The sequence below is a fragment of the Sphaerodactylus townsendi genome, linkage group LG07, assembly GCF_021028975.2.
Source record: "Sphaerodactylus townsendi isolate TG3544 linkage group LG07, MPM_Stown_v2.3, whole genome shotgun sequence".
In the NCBI taxonomy this organism is placed as follows: domain Eukaryota; kingdom Metazoa; phylum Chordata; class Lepidosauria; order Squamata; family Sphaerodactylidae; genus Sphaerodactylus; species Sphaerodactylus townsendi.
Window position 1 is genome coordinate 49,742,965 of NC_059431.1, and position 22,772 is coordinate 49,765,736.

The following is a 22,772-nucleotide window of genomic DNA, read 5'->3' on the forward strand; positions in this document are numbered from 1 at the left end:
CTCCATGTCGTCATTCCTGAACTGCAGGAGGCTGTGCAGGAGTACCATGGGGCATTCCAGGGATGTCCCCAGGGGTCAAGCAGACTTTAGTCAGCTCCCATAGGACGTTCAGCCCAGGAATGCCCACTACGCTGGCAGACAATGTATGCTATCAAAAAGTATGGTGTAAATCAGTCTTCCCTATGGGATTGTTCAGGCAGCCACCCACCCACCCACCCTCCCGCCGCCGCCAACTCCTTCCTGTGCTGCCCAAAACCACAGTGCAGAGGATATAGCTGCACTGCTGTGGCACCATCCCCGCCTGCTGCTCTACCATTACACACACACACCTTGGACTGGGCTGCCTGCCTGCTCTTCGCCCTATCCCCAACTGAAGGTCTGCTAAAGTCTTATTCTATCACTTATATCTGCATTGCTTTGAATATTGAGTGGCAAATATTCCCCAGGTACTGAAAAGTAGCTACAAGATGCCAACATCACCATCTACCCAAACTGGCTGAGAAGCTAGACTATTTTTTATTATTTATTTATTATTTCGATTTTTATACCGCCCCGTCCCCGAGGGGCTATCTGTTCAGGATAGTGCTTAGAACTGATCAGATTTCTGTTCTTGCATTTTAACCATTTGATGTGGCAGCTTTCCAAATGGCAGTTTATTGGAAGAGCTATTATGAAATTATGTCAGAAGGGTACCTATTCAAATAAGTCAGATCCTTTTTCACTATGTAATTGTTCCCAGTACTCATTAACCCCACTTGAAATAGCAAATTACAGTTGCGTTTTCCAGAATCCCTAAGAATAAGCAGCTTATTACAATTTCTTGACAATCTGTAATTTAAAAAAATAAAATAAAAGGGGGGGGAGGTAAAACCTTACTTAGACTTTTTTTAACAAACAATTTTCCATTATGGCTGAAACTAGATTATGTTTCATTTGCACAGGCAGCTTCAGTTTTCTGGTAGTCATCCAGAATACATTTTAGTCTTCATGGCTGCAATTCTGATTCCATTAATCATAGAGTAAGTTCCACTGAACTCAAAGGAACATGCTTTTCAGTAAATATGCTTAGGATCCCATTACATGCTACAGGATTCTAGATACCATCAATACAATGAACTGCTCTAATTTCATACTTTCTCTTTCCTTTAGAATGGAGAAACTCATAAATTTCAATCAAGTATTTAAATAGAGCACTATTATGCTTACAGTGCAGTTCTAAGAACACTTTTCAGGGGGTAAACCCCAGTGAGTAGAAATGAGTCAGATTATGAGCAAAACAGCTTCCATTGACTATCTTATATACAGAATTAGATCTTTCTAAGCCTGCTAACTTCAGTGGTCTTGGAAAGATGTTTGTGCTTAGGATTGCTCTGTAAATGTATGTATTCCATGACATTAAGACAATCTTTAAAATATAGGTTTAAAATTAGGATAGTCTAAACATTAGTGATACAAGAATGGGATGTTTTTGTATTATAAACTTTATAAACATTAAACACCCAAAATAATTTAAAGTGTTGTTCTCCAGTGCCTATAATATACATGCTAGGTGTGGTGTGCCACTCCTGGTGCCCATTTCATTTGTCTCTTTTTCTACAACTTCTTCAACTGAACCACAGCACTAAGTGAACACTGGCCAACTGCCCCACAACCCTCACTCAAAATAAAGAAGATTCATACATGCACACACGTCAGAACAGTGGTCATTCATAATGACCACAATCTGGGGGAAAAACACAAAAGCATAAGCATTTTATTGTCATTGTGCACGCACAACGAAATTTACAGCAGCATTCCTCAATGCACACAATTTCAGACTCATACCACATCCTCACTTTCCCCTTCCTCTACCCATCCCTACACAGCCCCAAACACATCAACACAAAGCCGTGGAGTTTAGAATACCATCCAGAATCTAGTTGTTTTTCATATACTTCATTCAACACATGGGACTAAATTCACACAAAGGAGACTAAAAATCCACAATTAAAACCAACCTCACTGACTTTCCTTCTTCAGTATTTTTGCTTCTTTCAACTACACTTGATCTAGTATTGCTAAATGTCATTGTAAATCTTTTTTTAAAAAAATAAAACAGCCTATGTGCTATTTATAAAGTAGATATAGAGTAAGGTTTTAATCATAATCTTACTCATAAGGCAGAGAAAGAGGTGTCTCATACACTGCCGTCTTTGTTGTGAAAGTACTGATAAAATAAAAAGGAACTTTCTCAAGGTTCAGTAACTTCTCTGGCACAAAATGAAACATGAAGTCATTGGACATTAACTAATCAAACCACCCTTGCAAAGTTTCTGAAAGAAATTACTATGCAAACCTCCTTCTGGAAGATTCCCATTGCATTAAATGTGCTTTATTCTAGTTAGATGAGTCCAAAGTAGATTTCATGTGTGTATCAAGTTGCTGTGTGTGGCTTTAGCTAAGGAATTATTTCCCTAGGTCTGCTACTAGAGCCTTATGAAGATGTATGTATTCAAGGCACAAAATCAGGGCTGCACTTGCTTGCCTAATAAACATGTGTTAGATGTCATGTTAAAGCAGGAAGCCACATATGAAGGCCTAATAGACACAATCTATATTCCAGAATTTTAAGGGGGCTCAAATAAGTAGATACTTATTCATATATGGGAAAAAGGAAACTCAATTTGAAATGTTGAGAAGAACGGGGTGAAAATGTTAAAATTAAACATATGGACCTTAGTCTAGCTCTGGTTGTGTACAGCCAGTCCCATGCAATGTGTTAATGGTGCCAAATGAATATGCACATCTATTCACACCAACAGATGCATGCATATAGGTGGGGCCTGGGTCAGCATTATGATCGCTCTTCAATACAAACAGAACTGAAAAAAGGCACAACACAAGGAGTATAACAGCCAGACCTGAGGAACTGGTGAAGATAGGTTTGGATTTGTGGCAAATGACACAAATTATTCATGAATACAATAAAATCCTACTTCAATCAATAATTGTCACATAATTTTCAGATATGTTTCTAGCATATGTGAATTAACTGTAGTACCATGTGTCTAAGTGGTAGTATTGGTAGAAAATGCAGTCAAGTCACAGCCACCTTACAGCAACCCTATAGATTTTCAAGGGAAGAGACAAAGAGAGGTGGTTTGTTGTTGCCTTCCTCTGTATAACAACTCTAGTATTCCTTGGTGGTCTCCCATCCTACTAACCAGGTCTGATTCTGCTTAGCTTTTGAGATCTGATGACATGAGGCTGGTTTGTTCCATCCACAACAGAGACCATGTCTAAGTATTGCTTTATAATTAGATTCTATACCAGTGATGGCAAACCTTTTCGAGACCGAGTTCACAGATTGCAACCCAAAACCCACTTATTTATCGCAAAGTGCCAACACAGCAATTTTACCTGAATACTGAGGTTTTAAGTTTAGAAAAAATGGTTGGCTCCGAGGCATGCGTTACTCAGGAGTAAGCTTGGTGGTAGTCAGTGGCTTTGCTTTGAAGCAACCGTGCAACTCTTCCAACAGATGAATCACAACCCTAAGAGGGTTTACTCAGAAGCAAGCCCCATTGCCAGCAACTGAGCTTACTCCCAGGTAAAGGATTGCGCTTTAGTTCTTCACATGAAAATCAGTGGGGTTTAACAGCACTTAACAGGATTACCTAGACTGCTCCCCCCAAAAAACTAGATTTTAGATTTAATGCTAATAATCAAGCCCAGCGGCCCAGGCCAGCCTGGATGTGCGGGGGGGGGGGGGGGGCTCTGTTTGCGCGTACCCACAGAGAGGGCTCTGAGTGCCACCTCTGGCACCTGTGCCATAGGTTTGCCACCACTTTTCTATACTGTATGCAATGGATAAATTGATGAAATCATCATTTAGAATGATAAAGAGTCCAGAATTCAAAATTGGGGTGATGGACAAAACCATGATTAAGAAGATTATCTGCCTTAACAAATAAATAGATATTTATGCCGCAGTTTTCTCCCTAATGGGGACCCAAACATTTACAGCCTCACAGTATTATGGAGGCCAAATTTTAGAAATGCTTTTGAAATTCATACTCCTTTGCATCAGATTATGAGACACACCTCCCGTATTTTTGCCAGTTCACCAAGATCCCAAAGCCAAAAACTCATGGAGTACCTTGTGTTCCAGTGTTGTCAACTCTTAAAAGATACAAAGTAGGGACAAAGGACAGAAAGTAAGCAGGTCTAGCAGTGAATCTTTCATTCAGTATAAAACTTCATCACAACTAAACTATACAAATACCCATTTACATAATATTAAGCCAAATCTTAAGAGAACTGTTGGAGTGCATCAAAGTTAAATCTAGCCCAGCATCTGCCCGTGCTCCATTGTGCCCAAACAGATGATTCCATGAAGTTCACAAGCAGGATACAGTAACCCTTCTTTCACACACATACATTGGTGTTGCACAGCATCAGTAATCAGTGGGATTCTCTGAACCTGGACTTTCCATGAAGCTGTCACAGGTATGGTGACTAATCTTTCAAGAATCGTTCCAATTTTTATGGGCATCAGCATATCCTGTTGCAGTGAAATCCACAAAATAATTATGCATGCCCTGAAAGTATATTTTTCAACTGAAAACAGTCAAGTAAGTTACAACCGGATTTAAAAAATATTTTAAAATTCAGGTCACATAGACAACTAGAATATAACAAAAGGCAATGAGTTTATTGTATAGAAAGGCTTTGATCTGCTAAGCAAACTCTTAAACCACTAATCCAGAAATCTGTTTTCATTGTCTTGCTCTTATGACTCAGCTCTTGACTCCTATAGAATTACTTGCAAAGAAAAGTGCAGGCACATGTGTTCCAGAGTATTTAGTGACCTAACAATATGTGTACAATGCTTTAAAAAATATCATCCTCATTATTAAATTATTTTCCTTGTTAAAAAAGACTGTTGAAAAGTGGTTAAACATTGGTCCGCAGAAGAAATAAAACATTTTGCAGACATTTTGAAAAGATCCATTTGGGCTTTTTGTATTTGCTCTGCATGGAAAACACATGCATTGCTAGCCAAAATGGTTCTTTTCCCCCACCTGCTGGATGAAGGAACTCTCAACAGTTTCACTATTGTTCCCACCATTTTGTGTGCTGCTGCAGAGATTCTCCTACCTCCACCATTTGGTGAAGGTGGAGGTTTCCACTGCTTGCAGCTCATCCACATGCAGTTTCTGTGTAAAAAGCAGATGAATAAAGTTTGTTTTGCCTGGCGATCTCATGCACATGTTTTTTTCCTTCTTTTTTGAGGGGGATGTCTGCAAAGCAAGACGACACAAACATGCACATATTGCAGTTTCTGTAATTGTGCATGCGTAGCTTTGCAGACATCCCTCTCAAAAGAAAAAAGGGGGGGAAGGACAAGTGTGCAGGATCACCAGGCAAAACAAACTTTTATTCATATACTTCTTACACAGAAATCGGGCACAGTTGAGTTGCAAGCAGAGGAAACCTTCATGGGGAACCTTCATGGAATATCTCTGCTGCAGCACACAAAATGATGGGCACAAACTAATTGGCCAAGACTCCTGAAGGGCCCCATGACACATAATCTGGGAGGTTAACAAAGCTGCAGCTTTACAGAAAGAACTGAAGTATAGTCTAATCAAATTATTGGCATAGAACAGGTTTTTGGAGAAAAGGGACTAGTGGCTGCCTCCTTTGGGATGTCAAGATAAACTACTAAAACTGTTAGAATGTAGCTGCCTGACCAGAGGGGCCTAATGGAATTGGCACCATTGGCTGACAATTACACTGTCATGAAAAGGGGGCTTAGCACCCACAAAGTGTCCACAATCAGTGTGCCTTTAGTTCAGAGGAATCTGAGGTGGTCTATTCCATTCTGTGGCTCATTCCGCACACGCAGAATAATGCACTTTCAAGCTGCTTTCAGGGCTCTTTGAAGCTGTGCGGAATGGCAAAAACAGTTGTGAAAGCAGCTTGAAAGTGCATTATTTTGCGTGTGCGGAATGAGCCTGTGTGAGTCTTATGGGACAAACCCTGCCCCACCCTTGTTCTTAAAAAATATGTTTTAAGGCAACCCTTAGCCAGCTTTGCTGTTCCATTCAGTGACTCAAAATTCTGGCTCAAAATTCTGCTCAATTGGCTCAAAATTCTGCCAACTAACAGTTGTGGTGGCTCTTAAAACATTCTAATAGCTAATAAGTTTAGACTTACTGCCTGCACAAGACACCCTACAGTCCCAGATTTAGGATTTTTGGCTAGCCAGTGGGGAATGAACAATGTTTCATTTGAAAGCAAAAAATTCCCTCTTGGTCCTAAAACAATTAGCTCACACCCACAACTGCCCCATCAGAGGAAACATAGATAGGTAAGTAATCTGCTTCCAGCAGGGGACTTAGGAGCATGTGATGCTATCCCAGACTTAAATGTCCTTTCGTATTCCTCTTCCAATATATGGTATGACCAGTTGTCCCGTGTCCCGCCCGAGGGCCATGGCAAACTCCTGCCACACCTGAAGATGGGGAAGGAAAGCTTCAACAGTCTGAGATAGTTTAAACTACTAGTCATTGAACACTTTATGAAATACATCCATATCGTAGCATAATAATAGAAGGGAGACAGGTTGAAAGACACCCCCCTCGCTGAATTTACAATAATACATGAGTCTCTTGAATCCATTCATGTGAAGTGTGTGTCATTAAATTCCATAGCCAGACAAAACCACTATTTTTCAGCAACTATACCCACGAAGAGTTTCACTTCCCCTTTCTTACAACCCACACAACAAACTTTCAGGGTAATGTTGCCAAAGACTTCATAAATTACTTAACAGATAACTTTAGAACAGTTAACTTTTCGCTATGAAAGGCAGTGTGGGAGGATCATGCAGAGAACTAGTATGTGTTTACACACATACAGAGAATAGGAATATGACTAGTTTCAGTTCACAAAGTCCAGTTCCAAAAGTTCCCAAGCTCACTGTGATAAATCCCATAGTAATCTGAAAACACATCCAGAGATTCAAGTCAAGGTCAAGAGGGAGAAGACAATTTAGAGCAGAAACTGCAAGGTTGACAGTAATTAGACATGTTGCTTCCATGTAGCTAAACCCTTTCAAGCTGCTTATCAACATGTACTACTCAGGCCTCCTGTAATGCCCATGTACGTGCTGAAACTAGACTCATGTGTGTGATGCGTGTTTGTGTGTGCGTGCATGTGTGCGTGAACTGGAGAAACATGGCATTGTGTCTCCCAGGCCACCTGTAATGCTGTACATCTGCTGGTTGCCTCAGATCTGCTTCTGCAAACACTCATCTTCAATATCAACACTGGCATCTGCTGCCCCATGAGGACTCATCTTCACTGTTGCCACTGGCATCTGCTGCCTGATGAGGTCTTCACTTCCTGTCCCATAGAACCTTGCATATTCTTCTCCTATGCTGTTCCTGAGGCTCTGGTGATGCAGGAGGTGAACAGACTGGCAACTGTGTTCCCACAGCCAACTTAGAGCTGGGAGGCTAAGGAGCCACTACACTGGTTCCTGGCTGCAGGTTCAAGTCTGATCCCACAGAGGCTGCTTCTTCCCATAATATTTCTGTGGATTGAAGCCAGAGCCACTGGCTGACTCTTCATTGGAGAAGTATTAAGTGACTGCAGAGCTTGGCTTGTCCATGACATCCATATTCAAATCCCCATCTTCCTTTGAAAGTTCACTGAGTGATTTTAGGTTGGTCCCATACTTCCAGCCTAATGTACCTCACAGAGTTACTGTGAGGATAGAAAGGAGAAGAGGAGAAAAATGTAAGCTGCTTTGATCCACACTTTGAATAAAGAGTGGGGTATGATCCAGCTGAAGATGGGAGGCAGGTAAAAGGCAGGTTGATGAATGGCTGAGAAGGAGAGAATGAAGCAAGGACAGGGGAGAAAATATGGGGGAAAATATAGGAGGAGAAAAAGAGGACATAGTGCAAGGAGAGGAAAACAAAGGAAAGGAAAGTGCTCCCATAAAAGTCCTTGGAAATTCCCAGTGACAACCACTATACAACTGCACCATAATTTTCTTAGGAAGAGGCTACTGGGGGGTTAAAAGCTGAAAGAGGTAGAGTTGTTGGAAGTGAAGGACTTTGCACTTTCTCTCACTTTGGACTTTAAAGGGGGGCTGACTAGAAAGGTCAAGACACTGAACAGAGAGAGGTCAAGACACTGAACAGTCTCTCTCTACTGCTCTAACACTATCCCTGGTGGGATGGTTAGGGAGGGGGAGAGGGAAAGGGAGCCTATCATCTGGTCATGGCCCATCCACCCTGAGAGAAGGAGGAGGGAGGGGGCTCATCATCTGGGGGAGGAGGCCCATCCACCCTGGGGTGAAGGGGGAGGGGCTTGGTGGAGCCCAGCAAACTGGTAACAGAGATTAAGGGGAAGACTTTGCCCCACCATAATACTGATATCTTAAGCAACACTATACTTAATGCCTTAGGAGTTTATGGTAGCCATTTGCTTATAAATGACAAAGTACAGGGTTATGTTGGGGACCTCACTGAGAAAGGTGTCAAACTATATTTTTGCTTAGAGCTCAATGAAAGTGTGTAAGAAGTAAAACATTGAATACCTGTAGAGTGCCCCTCTTCATCTGCATAGCTCTGATCTAAGGTCAATTTCTTCTCCCTGCTACAATGTGACACTACAATGTGCTGAAAGCCTCCACCGTGGTTTCTGTGTTCCAGGAAAAGAAGCTCTTGCGACGTATTGTAATGCAAATGTGGCTATAAAGGGCTTGCATCTTTTACAATCAATGGGAACCTTAAACTCATTCATGTTCCTATTTCAAAATCAGAGCCCCTGCATGCCCCAAAGCACGTTGGTGAAGCTAATAAACAATGGCCCCTCTATTAACCTCAGGGACATTTTTAACATTTGCCTGTCTAATTCTGAGTCCACAAAATATAAACTTTACCATAGACAAAGTAACATGCCTATCATTATCAGCCAAAATATACAACAGATGAAAATCATGTAAACAGCAAGGGAGCCTACTCAATAGCAGCAATATATATAAATACAAAATAGGCTACAATTTCAATTACAGCTCTGCTACAAGGGCAGAGTCTTTGGGGGCAGCTAATACATTTGCTGTGATCTGACAGTTCTGCAAGTGGAAAAACATTTACTCTAGCCAAGAAAAAGTTGATGAAAAACAGGGACTGTTAGAAAACTAAAAGGATTAGGAAAAACAGGGTAAAAGGGGGCTGAAAAGCTCCTCCCCAAAAGGGGGGAACAATGTCTCTTAGCATCTAAACCAGTGGTTCTCAATCTTCCTAATGCTGCGACCCTTTATTACAGTTCCTCATGTGTCATTATTAATTTTATTTATTTATTATTTGGATTTGTAGACCGCCCCTACCCCGAAGGGCTGTTAGATGTTACTATTTGATTCTGGTATTATAGGAAAGATAATTATTTGGTCTGCAATGATGTGTTTTATTATTAGATGCCATTATTAACTATTTCCATTTGCCCAAAAGAACTCTGTAGCGACATGTACAAATACCAACAAGTGCATATATGTTTTCCAGTGTAGTATGTGTGTATATTGAAAAATGGAACACATAAACCCAGATCAAAATAAGGTAAGCAAAAGGGAATATGTGTGAGAGACAGAAAAAACATAGAAATTTACTTTATGTATCCTAGAACCACACCTTTAAAATAACATTTTCATGATCAAATTTAAAACATAAGATGAACTTACCATCCAATTTTTCTCCATATTTATACTTTCCACTTGTAAAGTGCGGCAAGGAGAATACAAGCGATCCTAACCCTATCAGGAAAGACGCAAAGGCCAGCCATCTTGGTTTATGTCCTCTTTCACCATAGAAAGATATAAAAAGGCACAACACACAGAAAGCAATGTCATAGCTGGCAGAGATTAAACCAGTGAGGGAACTGTTCAGTGCATAACGCTTTTCAATAGTGGAGATGCTTATGTTGATTAATCCATTTACAATAATGCCTAAAAGAAAAGAGACATAAAATTAGAAAATCAAATGGGAAATCTATCTATGTGGCAGGCAGTTTTTGGTTATTTACATTTTAATATTATTCCTCTGGTCACTAGTCACGATGAAATTAAACACTAACTAAAACAAAAGACACACACTGAAAGGAAAAAGGTAAGATGAAAGATGTTGCCTTATACATATGCTTTGTATATTATTTGACATTTCACTGCTTTGTGCTGAAAGCACTAACAAAAACCTGATAAATTCACAAATACTCAACAGTCACTAGCATAGCTAATGTTCAGCGCTCAGATCACTTTTTGACTTTTAGAAAATACTAACTCTCAACACATTCAAATACATTACATGCCAATATAATTTGCCATTACTTTACAGTTATAACTCCTTCAAAATATTGCAGCTAGAGTCAGGGTCAGCCCCACCAAATGACAAAATGAGATAGGGTGTTCTTCAGACAGCAGATGGGAGGCATCACTGAAATGTGTGAGATGTTAATTATATGTTTACTTCAGCAAGGGAGTCATGTTGATTTTCTGTCTTTGGCATCTGAAGGCAACCTTAGTAAGCTTCCACTGCCCACCCAGCCCCCGTGCGCTGGCAGAGCTGGTTTCAGAGATATGTCACTTTTTTGTGGCATAGCCCCATTATTTATTTATCATATGATCCCCTATGGGAGATGCTTGGAAGGATTTTTTTTTTTGCTTTTTTGGGCTTCCCACAAAGCTCTTTGGAGACAGGTGGTGGTGCCAGAGCAGCGCCATCTCTGTCTGCCAATCACTCTGGATGAGGCTGTCAATCTCCATAAGTGACAGTCCCCTGCCATTTGACTTCCTGGCAGCTGTTTTGTCCTAAAGAAGTGGACATGCCCCCATTCCACACCTTCTTGAAAGCAAGTAGCATTTATTTTGCAAATACTACTGTTGACTACATTTTCATATTCACACCTGTGTCTTTATGATTATTCATAACTAGCATTTAAAAAAAAAACAAGGGCCCAGAAAATTATCAGATTGAGATGGATATGAACTACATATATGCATTCAGACATTAACTAATCAGAAACAGAAGTAAATGTATTTTAATACTGTTTTAACTAATCTGAAGTGAAAAATCAATGGTAGCCAGTAATAGTAGGAAACAATAGATTCTTGTTATTCTGGTGCCAGGATGTCTGGCTTGGAATTCAAGCTCAAGAGGAAGGATGTTTATCAGTCAGTGAAGTTATACACAAATATTAATGAAATCATTTTCAATGACATCTTTAATCTTTGTGCCAATTGCGCTGCTGATTTGCTAGCTTGGGAGAAGAGAAGTTTTGAACTGGTTTTATATAAGCAGCACTGACTCATGTTGTTTGTAATTCTGTGTTTTGTTCTCTCTGGTAAAGTCCACACAACATAAATATAATGTATTTAGGATGTTATTAAAAAATCCATTGTGGGATTTGGTGTTCCCACAGCACAGGAGAGTACAAGCATTGTCAGCCAAAATGGATCTTTTTTCCCCCACCTGCTGCACAGAGATCTTGTCAGTTTCACAATGGCGCACACTATTTTATGTGCTGCAGGAGATTTGCCATGGAGATTGCCCATGAATGTTTACTCTGATTGCAGTTCATCCATTTGCTATTTCACTGTCAAAAGTAGTTGAATAAAGTTTGTTTACCGTAGCAATCCCATGCACATGGAGTTTTTCATTTTTGTTTTGTTTTGAGGGGGCTGTGTGTGAAGCTATGGCACAAATATGCACACATGGCAGCTTCTATAGTTATGTTGCTGCAGCCCCCTCAAAACAACAACAAAAAAAGGAAAACAGACATGTTCAAGGGATCGGTAGGCTAAACAAACTTTATTTCCCTACTTTTGACAGCAAAATAGCAAATGGATGAACTGCAAGCAGAGGAAACATTAATGGGGGATCTCCACAGACAATCTCCTGCAGTACACAAAATGGCAGGAGTGAGGAGTGAAAATGAAAGCAGTTTGGGAAGAAATAAAGCTTTTCCTGCCGGCTGGTGTTTGCTCAGCAGGCAGGAATTGTCCGCAACCTAGGTTGGGGGGAAAAGATCAGTAGTTCAGTGATTTTTGAAAGAACCCTGTTGAGAGAAATAAAAAGGGCTAAACATACACACACACGAAGCTGCCTTATAGCAAATCAGACCATTGATCTACCCTGTTTCCCCGAAAATAAGACCTATCCCGAAAACAAGCCCTAGATTTTTCGGGATTTTGGGAGGATGCTTGAAATATAAGCCCTAGTCCAAAAATAAGCCCTAGTTATAGATTCCCCGGCGCAGCTGATCTGGTCATGTGGGGGGCGCAAAATCATGGGGGAAAAATAAGACATTCCCTGAAAAAAAGCCCTAATGCATCTTTTGGAGAAAAAATTAATATAAGACCCTGTCTTATTTTCAGGAAACCACGGTATCAAGGTCTGCCTTGTCTACTCAGACTGGCAGTGGTTTTCCAGTGTCTCAAGCAAAAATCTTTCACAAAATCCTTTTAGCTGTAGATGCTGGGGACTGAACCTGGCACCCTCTGTATGCCAAGGAGATGATCTATCACTAAGCCATAACCTCTCCCAAGTGCAGCAATGGGAGACAACAAGGTGATTTCCCTTCATTCTCATCTTCTCTTTTAAAGAGATCCCTGCCTCCACCCAAGATTATATATTAATGAACAGACTCATGCAGAAAAATTCCTGCAGTTACATATTATCTGTACTTTTTAGTGTTACCAAAATCTGTGTCTGCCCATTTCACAAGTCATAGGTTCAATTGCCTCTAAAACAGAGACAACTTTTATGTGCATGCAATGCAGAGAGGATATGGTTGCCAACCTCCTGGTCAGGGCTGCAAATCTTCCAGAATTTCAATTGAACTCCAGATGACAGATAACAGATCCCCTTGAGAAAATGGTTGCCCTGGAGAATGGACTCTTATGGCATTACACCGTTCTGAAACCCTCCCCTTCTCAAACCCTGCCCTCCACAAATTATACCCCCAAATATCCAGGTTTTTCCCAAGCAAGAGCTGACAACCCTAGGCAAGGAATATTACTTAGGCCGTTTCCGCACGGGCAAAATATGACGTCGTCGCAACGGAAAAAGAAGCGTCAGAATGAGAAGCGTTCGCCGTCAGCAGCAGCTAAACGGTAGCGACAGCGGTGTATTCAGAAAAGCAGCAAAACCACTCTTTTTTTTCCCCATGTGGCGCATCGGCGCCGCTTCGTGCGAACAGCATACAGCTGTCGTCAAAAAATGGCGTCGGGCCTGCCAAGTGCGCGAAGCGCCCAACATCGCGAGGCGCTTTCCGCCCAGCGCTTCCGTGCGAACCGTCACATTTCTGCGGGGCTGCGGACGCCCGCAGCTCCGCCTGTCTGTGTGAACGCTTTTTTTGGGATGCGTCGCAATTTGCGACGTCATCGCGTCGCTGCTTTTGGCCGTGCGGAAACGGCCTTAGATAGGGTTCAAATCCAGTTTCCTCATAATCGAATTGAAGGGAAAGTTACAACTGGAAATGTGTTTCACGCTGATATCAATGGGGAGGCAAAAGCATTATAAATAAAAACACATTTTAAAAGAATTAACCTTTTAAAAAACTATGTAACAAAAATGCTCTATCATGAATACATGAAACCACTTTATACAGAGGTGTGAAAAGAAGATGCTACCGGTAGTTAGAAGAACTAAGCCCAACACTTGCCCTCTTGGAAGTCAGAGATTCAACCTGGGTTTTCTACATGCCAAGAATGTGCTCTGTAAGTTGAGTCACACATCCTCCCAACTCAGCTATGCTGCTACAACCAGTTGTAGTGTTGTTAGTTGTTTTCAGTATCATTCTAAGAATAATAATTGGGCAACATAGTTGTATGCAAAATATTAAAAGTGAGCAGTTTTAGAAGTTCAGTTATTAAACAAGTGACTAACTCCAAGTTGTCATTTCTGTAGATGTGGACAGATTAGAATTGCAACTGGCATGCCAGCTCTGAAAGTCACAGGCTAATTGCTGAACTTGTCTTTCAGGTCCTCTGCCCACAGATACCACACAACACATATTGTGTGGTAGAGATATTGATCATGATTTCTTCATTATCAAAAATGATCCTATGTTTTTCACAGAGAAACAATTTCAAAAAAGTGCTATTGCATTATACACATTGTTGCACCTATTTCACTTCTTCTGTGATGCTGGGTTAGCAGAATTCGCAAGAGCACATTTTTGTGCTGATACTCCATTTTGTATGCATGCTGAGGGAATTACAGTTGTCATAGCAGGGCCCTGCACCCTTCATGCAACATACATGCATTCATTCATAGGACATGTACATGGGGGTCAATGAGTGTGGAACTCTATGAAGGTAGCTTCCATACCAGAGATGTGTACAGACTGCGTGAATGGAGTCTATATACACAGGGATCTATGTCATTATTCACTCACACAGCCGACATGCATATTCAGGTCAAGTGACTGGAAGAATCAGGCCTGTAGCTACAAGTGCAGTTTCTCTCTGTTACCACTAACACTCACCCACATATAGGTCATCTTAGACAAATGAAGGGCTACACCCAACTATCAATCAACACCTACTTCCCTCACCCTACGCAGTCCCATTCCATAAGGATCTGCACCCTGGGAAAAGAACATGTTGCTTGAATTAGGAAAGGCACTGCAGTTAGCAGACATTCCTACTGCTTGATCACAAGGAAGGTGATGACAAAATTTGCTTTCAAACTTTAGCTATGTTACAGCAGTGGGGGATAGATGCAGTGTCTGACATTTCAAAAGGCATTCCATCTAGAAGAGAAATCAGGTCCATGTCCTTCAGCCCCACCTACCTCACAGGGTGTTTGCTGTGAGGGGGGAAGGGCAAGGAGATTGTAAGCCCCTTTGAGTCTCCTTCAGGAGAGAAAGGGGGATATAAATCCAAACTACTCTTCTTCTTCTTCTTCTTCTTCTTCTTCTTCTTCTTCTTCTTCTTCTTCTTCTTCTTCTTCTTCTTCTTCTTCTTCTTCTTCTTCTTCTTCTTCCACAGAACTCAGGAGAAGGATAAAAGATGGAGAGAAAATGGGAAAAACCTTTTCCAAGAATACAATTCTATTTCTCTGCCAGGGGAAGAATAAGAGATCATTCTTCCATCCTTACATTGCCCAGAATGGCAGTTACTGCTTCTCAATGGCTTTATTTAACAACTCCTCTGTAATATTGGCTGTTTACAGTTCACTTAACAAGGGGTGGGCAAGACCACAAGTCACTATATCATCAGCCCAACTCTCCCCTATCCTTGCCTGCACACACACAAAAATTACTACTATGGCAGGGGACAGTCATGGCGAAGAGAACAAAAATGCTGCTCAGCTGGGTGCATGAACTCAGGATGTCTTCATAGCCATCCTTTGCAAGGTGGTTTAATGAATGATCAGATTTTTTGTCACCCCACACTTTCTATCCCTCACAGCAGCTCACAGATGACGCTTAGATTCTGCTCTTGAGGTTGTGAGTACAACTCTGTGGAGGTAGTTATTCTGTTGCAATCAAGTTAGAGCAGCCTTGTGTAACCTTCTGAACTTTGAACTGTTGTGGAAAATGGTGAATGTAGGCAGTTGCAGCACATCACAGTAGGTCTGAAGAAGTCTTACCTTCCAAAATTCCCTTTTCTACACAGTTAATATAAGAACCCTGTTGTCTATCACATTTAGTTACCCTATAGTAAAAAGTGCAATGATGTTTGAAATATATGAATGATGCAGAGAAGGTATGTAATATTTTTTAAAAACCCGGTGGACAGAGTCCTGTCTCATTAATAACCCTTCTCTAACCAGTATGTTTGGATGTAAGAGTCAAACTGTAACTATTAGAAAACCCATGGGATATGAAATGGATGTATGGTATAGTCGTCTCTTAGATCTTAGAAGATAAACAGGGTTGGCAGACACATACATGGGAGACCATCAAGAAGGGTGGTCTCCCATGTAAGTGCAATGCAACGGCAAACCACTTTCAGCCCTGGCTGGAGTCACCATAAGTCTCTTGCAACGTGGTAGCACATACATATATATATTAGAACCCTACTCCTCATCTTTCAGCCATTATGTCATAACATACAGCCAGCAGGGCAATGGAAGAAGACTCCCTTACTCTTGCCTCTGCCCTACCCACTGACATGGAGGGTGCAAGTACCACTCCTCAAATCATACCATGAGTTTCATCTTCTACAGCACATGTGTCAAACTCACGGCCCACAGGCCACATCTGGCCCCTCATACAATTCTATGCGGCCCGTGTAACACACTTAAAATCCCATTGTCTGTCCCAACCCCAGAAGCAGGTTTGGTGGGTGTGCTCAGGAGCCTGCTGTGAGTAGCTTAGCATTGAAAAGCAGGGAGAACGTATTTGCATGCAAAAATTGCAATCTTTTGCAAGCAACACTCACTCCTCCCCAAATGTGCAGACCCAAAAGGGGAAGAAAGTCATCTCCTTGCAAGAGAGCTGGCCCATTGCAAACACACGCCCCATCCCTGGCTCCTTTGAATCTAATCTTTGCAAAAAAGGGGGACGGTCTGCCCCTGAGTTACAGCTCTCCAAGCCAAACAAAGGGTGAGCCCTCCTCTTCCCCCCCCAACCCAAAACTGCCATCCGAGTCCAACAGCATCTCTTTGCGGGCAGAAGTCTTTTTTTGCCCCACTCCTGGTGCTTTGCATGAATTTTTTTGCAAGAGCCGCCCCGATCTTTTGGTCATGAGTTGGGTAATAAAACCGAGCAGGAGGGGTGAATGGGAGGTCCAGATTCAGCTTTGCACCAAGGGAGTCCTGCTCTGACTTCTGTGCATACCTGCAGGGTAGGAGATATGAGGTGGAGCATGGGGAGGAATTTTAGCAGCCACAATCTGGTGTAGCCCCCCCCCCCCTTGGGGAAATGTATCTGTCTTGCCTGGAGATCAGTTGTCATTCTGGAAGATCTCCTGGCCTCACCTGGCCTGAAGCAGAGGCATAGCTGGCCAAAGCTGTACCCAGGGTGGCCTCCACATTTTCAGCCCCCGCCCCATGGGTCCCCGTGTCACACCCTGCACCCCCTGCATCACCACTTACCTTATCCTGCAGGTATGATGGTGCATGGGGGTGGCTGCTGCACGGGGGTCCACGGGGAGGGGGCAGAAAACGAGGAGGCAGCCATATTCCCTCTGCCTCATGGAGCAGCAGGCGGCTGCCTTCTCTGTCCGGCAGAGGAGGTTTGCAGGGCACCACTGCCATCTCCTCTCTGCCCAAAGGAGAAGCAGACAGCTGCCTTCTCCATGGGGCAAAGGGTTTTTGTATGCTCAGTGCTGCTGGCTCAAGCAGTGCGAGAGAGCTGGCAGCACTAAGCAGGCTGCCGCCACCACCATCTCCTCTCTGCCCAATGGAGCAAGCGGCTGCCTTCTTTGTGGGGCAGAGGGGGTTTGCAAGCCTGGCGCTGCTGGCTCGCATGGCATGAGAGCTGGCAGCACCAGGCAGGCCACCGCGCCCACCCCCTCTCTGCCCAATGGAGCAGGTGGCTACCTTTTCCGTGGAGCAGAGGGGTGTTTGCATGCCTGGTGCTGCCCGGCACCGGCGCCAGTCGCGAAGCCCGTGGCTCAGCTTGCCAGGCAGGCTGCGCCACCCGCTTCGCCATCTCCTCTCTGCCCAATGGAGCAGGCGGCTGCCTTCTCTGTGGAGTAGTAGGGGTTTGCATGCCTGGCGCTGCCGGCTCACACAGCACAAGAGCCGGCAGCACCAGGCAAGCCGCTGCCGCTGCCCCCTCTCTGCCCAACGGAGCAGGCAGCTACCTTCTCCATGGGGTAGAGGGGGGGGTTGCATGCCTGGTACTGCCGGCTCGCGCAGTGCGTGAGCTGGTAGAACTAGGCAGGCTGCTGCCGCTGCCATCCCTTCTCTGTCCAAATGAGCAGGTGGCAACATAAGAACATAAGAACAAGCCAGCTGGATCAGACCAAAGTCCATCTAGTCCAGCTCTCTGCTACTCGCAGTGGCCCGCCAGGTGCCTTTGGGAGCTCACATGTAGGATGTGAACGCAATGGCCTTCTGCGGCTGTTGCTCCCGATCACCTGGTCTGTCAAGGCATTTGCAATCTCAGATCAAGGAGGATCAAGATTGGTAGCCATAAATCGACTTCTCCTCCATAAATCTGTCCAAGCCCCTTTTAAAGCTATCCAGGTTAGTGGCCATCAACACCTCCTGTGGCAGCATATTCCAAACACCAATCACACGTTGCGTGAAGAAGTGTTTCCTTTTATTAGTTCTAATTCTTCCCCCCCAGCATTTTCAATGTATGCCCCCTGCTACCTTCTCCATGGGGCAATGAGGGTTTGATGCCTGGCGCCACACGCTTGCACGACACAACAGCTGGCAGCACCAAGCAGGCTGCCGCCGCTGCCATCTCCTATCTGCCCAACGGAGCAGGCGGTTGCCTTCTTCGCGGGGCAAAGGGGGTTTTCATGCCTGGTGAGCTGGCAGCACCAGGCAGGCCACCGTCACCATCCCCTCCCTGCCCAACAGAGCAGGCGGCTGCCTTCTCCATGGGGCAGAGGGGGTTTTCATGCCTGGCAATAAATGTTTATCCTGTTCAGCCTGGGACCTAAAGTGTGATTTGAGTTTTGGCCCCCTGTGCGATTGAGTTTGACACCCCTATTCTACAGGAAGCTACCAGAAACTTTTGGCACTTTGCTGCACCCGCTGCTTTTCCCCTCAGTTTCTGAGGGTGCTTTTATGGCAGCACAACCCTCGCTTTAGGCCAAGGTCCAATCACAGATGGCGACGGACAAATCAACCGCGGCTTTTCCCGCCACGACCTGGGGCCGGCTTACCTTGGAAGACGGAGAGGAGGCTGTAGAAGACCAGGTAGCCTTCGGCGTTGTTGCAGATCTGGAGGACGCGGGGCTCGCACGGGCCCCAGCCACACGCCTCTTCCTCCTCGCTCTCCAAACTCGGGGCGGATCCCAAAGACCCCTGGGACTGGGACCCACCGAGGCCGGGGGCTGCTCTTCGCTGCCCCGGGCTGGGCGGCTCGAAAGCCAGGTTGTCGACGCCATTTTTCTTCATGCCACCGCCCGGGGTCCGTCGCTGCACCTGCCGCACCTGCCGGCTCTAGGAAGCTGCCCAGCTGCCGCCCCGATGCCCACTCCCTGAGCCGTTTCGGCGCGGAGTGTGATGCCAGGAGGGAGCGCGAAGAACACCTGCTCTGGGGCGAGGGAGATCGTTATCTGAACGCGCCGAGACACGCTGAGGAGCGAGAATGAAAACAAAGAGGTGGGGACCTTGAAGTGGCTGTTCACCGCGGCCGCTTATAAACCGGCTGACTGGAATTACCAGTCGGTTGGCAAGGCTTACCTACGCCTCGGCCACAAACGTGAGGAAACCGGGTTAGTCGCGCAACTAAGCAGCGAAGTGATCAAGAATGAGACCAGTTTCAATCTTAGGTCTCTTCCCGCTCTTCTCTCTCCCCCCCCCCCCCAATTTAGACAGAAGGGAAAATAAAACCAGCAGATGTCGCCAATGTCCGTGCTAAATTTCGTATTCGATCTTCAACGCCTCATTTTATGCCTGCGCCCATCAGCCTGCTTTTCTGGAAATCACAAGAATGTTCATTGAAAGTATGGGACGTTGCCGCTCCCCGGTGTTAAATCTGTATTTAAACATATTGGAAACGTTTTTCCAAACATATAAAGGCTGTGAGCATGTCAGGTTAAAACTGAGAATAAATGATGTACTCCTATGTGAGACAGCTCAACTACAGCCAGTATTTCAGCACAATATTGAACCCTTTCATATGGAGTGTTGCAGACAAACTCTCCTGTGGCAGTTAAGAATGACAGTTAGCCATGGCAACCAGGCTTCTTCAGAACAAAGTTAAGCTGCTGCATCACATTACAGAAGTACATTTCTTCAAACCGGATCCTGTGGTATTAATATTACAGCACCAATGTCTTCAGATGTTAGAATGAGTTATCTTTGGTATGGTTCCTTAACACAGAGTGGTTACCCCTTAGCCTGTGCAATCATTTCTGCTGAATATGCAGTGCAGTTGGTTGACAAAGCTACCCCACACATATGCACACTGTTATTAGCTGTGGAAAGAAAGAAAAGGTACACTCTTTTCCAGACCTTTTCCCCTTTCAGGGCTGATGTCAGCTTGCTGGAAGGGAAGTGGTTTTGATTAGCAACAACACCACAGGCATTGAACACTTTTTCTGCCTTAACAGCAATCCAAATACAATTTAGAAGCCCCAAAAGCAACTATTCTCATTATGAAAACAAACTCGGAAAGCCTGGAGGAGTAGCTGTGTCAGTCCTTTGCAGAAAAAAATTAACAAGAGTCTTGTGGGAATCTATTTTTTAAAAAAATTCTGGCATAAGCTTAATGGGGATGGGAATGATATAGCATAGCCCAAACTGGTCAAATTTTAGAAGCAAATCAGGATTGATATTTGGATGGGAGAACACCAAGGAAGACTGCAGAAGAAAGCAAAGGCAAATCACCCCTACTGAATCACTTGCTTTGAAAACCCTATGGAGTTCCTACAAGTTGGCAGTGGCTTTACAGTACTTTATACAGACACATACGCTTCATGTACTACTCTATCAGACAGTATAAGAAGTCAGTGAACTTAGAAAGATGCTAGTTTCTTTAGAAGTTTAAGCAGTTGCTAAGTGTTTGAAACAGAAACTCATGCCCCTACTCCCTCAGTGAAAAAAAAAGCAGAGGAGGGGAGTGCAAAGGAAAACTGCCCCAAACAATCTGTCTCTAGTCCAGAGCAGGTGAGGTTCTGAAGATCAGTATTGTAATTATAGTGTAAGCTGCTGAAAAACTTTTGGGAAATTTATGGACTGCCCATGCAAAAAATTACATTCAGGATAAAAAGGTAGCAGCCTTCCCTGTTGTCTATGCCCAGCATCTGCTTTCAGAAATTCCATTTAGCTATCATGATTAATACTTGATGATAAACGTAACCTCTGTAAATGTGTCTAATTTGTTTTTAAAAAAACTTTCAGGAAAAAGTACACAGTGCATACAACAGTAATGATGGATATTTTGGTCAGGGGAAACCTTGTAGTGTGATTTTCATTTTCATTTATTTATCAGTTTTAATATCCTGCCCCTCCCCTTTCAGGCTCAGGGCGGCATACAACAATTGTAAAACAATAAAACATTTAACATTATAATTAAATATATCCTTAATAAATACAAAATTATCAAATGGTGACTAATTATAAATCATCATATTTTGGAACCAACATATCAAGGGGCCATGGTTAGGATGAAGATAACTGTTAACAAAGTGATGGCCAAGAGTTGATTAGTTGTTGGTAAAAGAGTTGATTAGTAGTTGGTAAAAGATGAAACAAGTTGACAGGGGAGGGGAGGTCTCCAGATGTTAACCATAGTTGCCTCAGTCATATGCCTGGTGGAACAGCTCCATCTTACAGGCCCTGAGGAACTGCATTATGTCCCACTGGGCCCTGATCTCCTCAGACAGAACATTTCATCTAACTAGGGCGAAGGCTGAAAGAGCCCTGGCCCTGGTTGAGGCCAGTCAGACTTCCTTGGGGCCAGGTACCACCAGAAAATTTGCACTTGCTGACAGAGTGATCTTGGGGGGACATATCAGGAAGACACGGTCCCATAGGTGTGCTGGTCTGAGCCTATGAAGGGCTTGGTTTAATTCAGTACTCCATCTGAAGTCAGTGCAGCTGGCCGAGCTCAGGTTGCATGTGCATCTGCCACAAGGATTCTGTAAGGACCCTTGCTGCCACATTCTGGGTGAGTTGGAGCTTCCAAAGGAGATCCAAGGGTAGCCCTGCATATAGAAAATGGCAATAATCTAACCTAGAGGTTCCCACTGTGTGGATCACTGTGGCTAGACCAGACTAGGAGAAATAAGGTGCCAGCTGCTTTGCCTGGCATACATGGATGCCACTCAAGTGGTATGTGCTACCTGAGCCTCTATCGATAAAGAAGAATCCAAGAGCATCCCCAGACTCTTGATGGTTGATGTAGCAATCAACAGCACACCATCCAGGGTTGGCAGCCAGCATTACCCAGTCAAACCCCTCCAATCCAGCCACATAACCTGTCTTCACTGGATTCAGCTTCAAATGACTCTCATCCATTCCAGCCCTGCTTCCAAACAGGAGGCCAGAACTTCTGGGGTGGCATCCAACATATGTTCATCAACAGATACAACTGGGTGTTATGAGCATACTGCTGACACCCTAGTCCAAACCTCAGGATTAACCTGGCGAGTGGTTGCATATAGATGTTAAATAAAATCGGTGTGAGAATTGTCCCCTGTGGGACACGTCATACCAGTGCATGACGTGTGGAGGTTCTCTCGCTATACCAACTCTCTGCCCTGGCCTTGGAGGAAGGAGTGCAGCCATTGCAAGGCAGTCGCCTACATTCCTACACCAGTGAGGCGGTCAAATCCAATAGTATCAGCAGCACTGACCCATCATGTTTCAGGTTTTCCGGAGGCCATCTGCGAGAGTGACCAAAGCCATGGCTAGCTCTGAAATTAGACTTTCCCACTGTAATTCTCAGTTGAACTGCAGCTCAGCTCCCCTTCCAATGTGTTTTCCTCCACTAGATTCTTTGTGTTTGTTTTGAAGTGAAAAGCTAACCCCAAAAGTGACAACCTTTTAAAAAATGTGCAATTGACAAAATTTCCCTCAGTATTACAGATGTTCCAGCAGCTTCAACGTCTAAATGAGAAAAAATTAACAAAACTTTTTTTT

General features: G+C 43.7%; 1 protein-coding gene across 2 annotated transcripts in view; it reads right to left on the reverse strand.

Moving 5' to 3' along the window:
* The window catches only part of SLCO4C1 (solute carrier organic anion transporter family member 4C1), a 44,716-nt gene extending 25,311 nt beyond the window's left edge, over positions 1-19,405 (reverse strand). Inside the window, exons 1-3 of one of the 2 annotated variants that reach the window (XM_048504605.1) lie at positions 19,368-19,405; positions 18,845-19,259; positions 9,737-10,000 (exon numbers count right to left, since the gene is read on the reverse strand). In XM_048504605.1, the coding sequence (XP_048360562.1) occupies positions 9,737-10,000; positions 18,845-19,079 (499 nt within the window). In that variant the 5' untranslated portion in view covers positions 19,080-19,259; positions 19,368-19,405. Of the gene's footprint in view, positions 1-9,736; positions 10,001-18,844 lie in introns of both variants that reach the window. The other variant, XM_048504604.1, reaches the window with a different exon arrangement.
* Between the last annotated feature and the right edge of the window lie 3,367 nt (positions 19,406-22,772).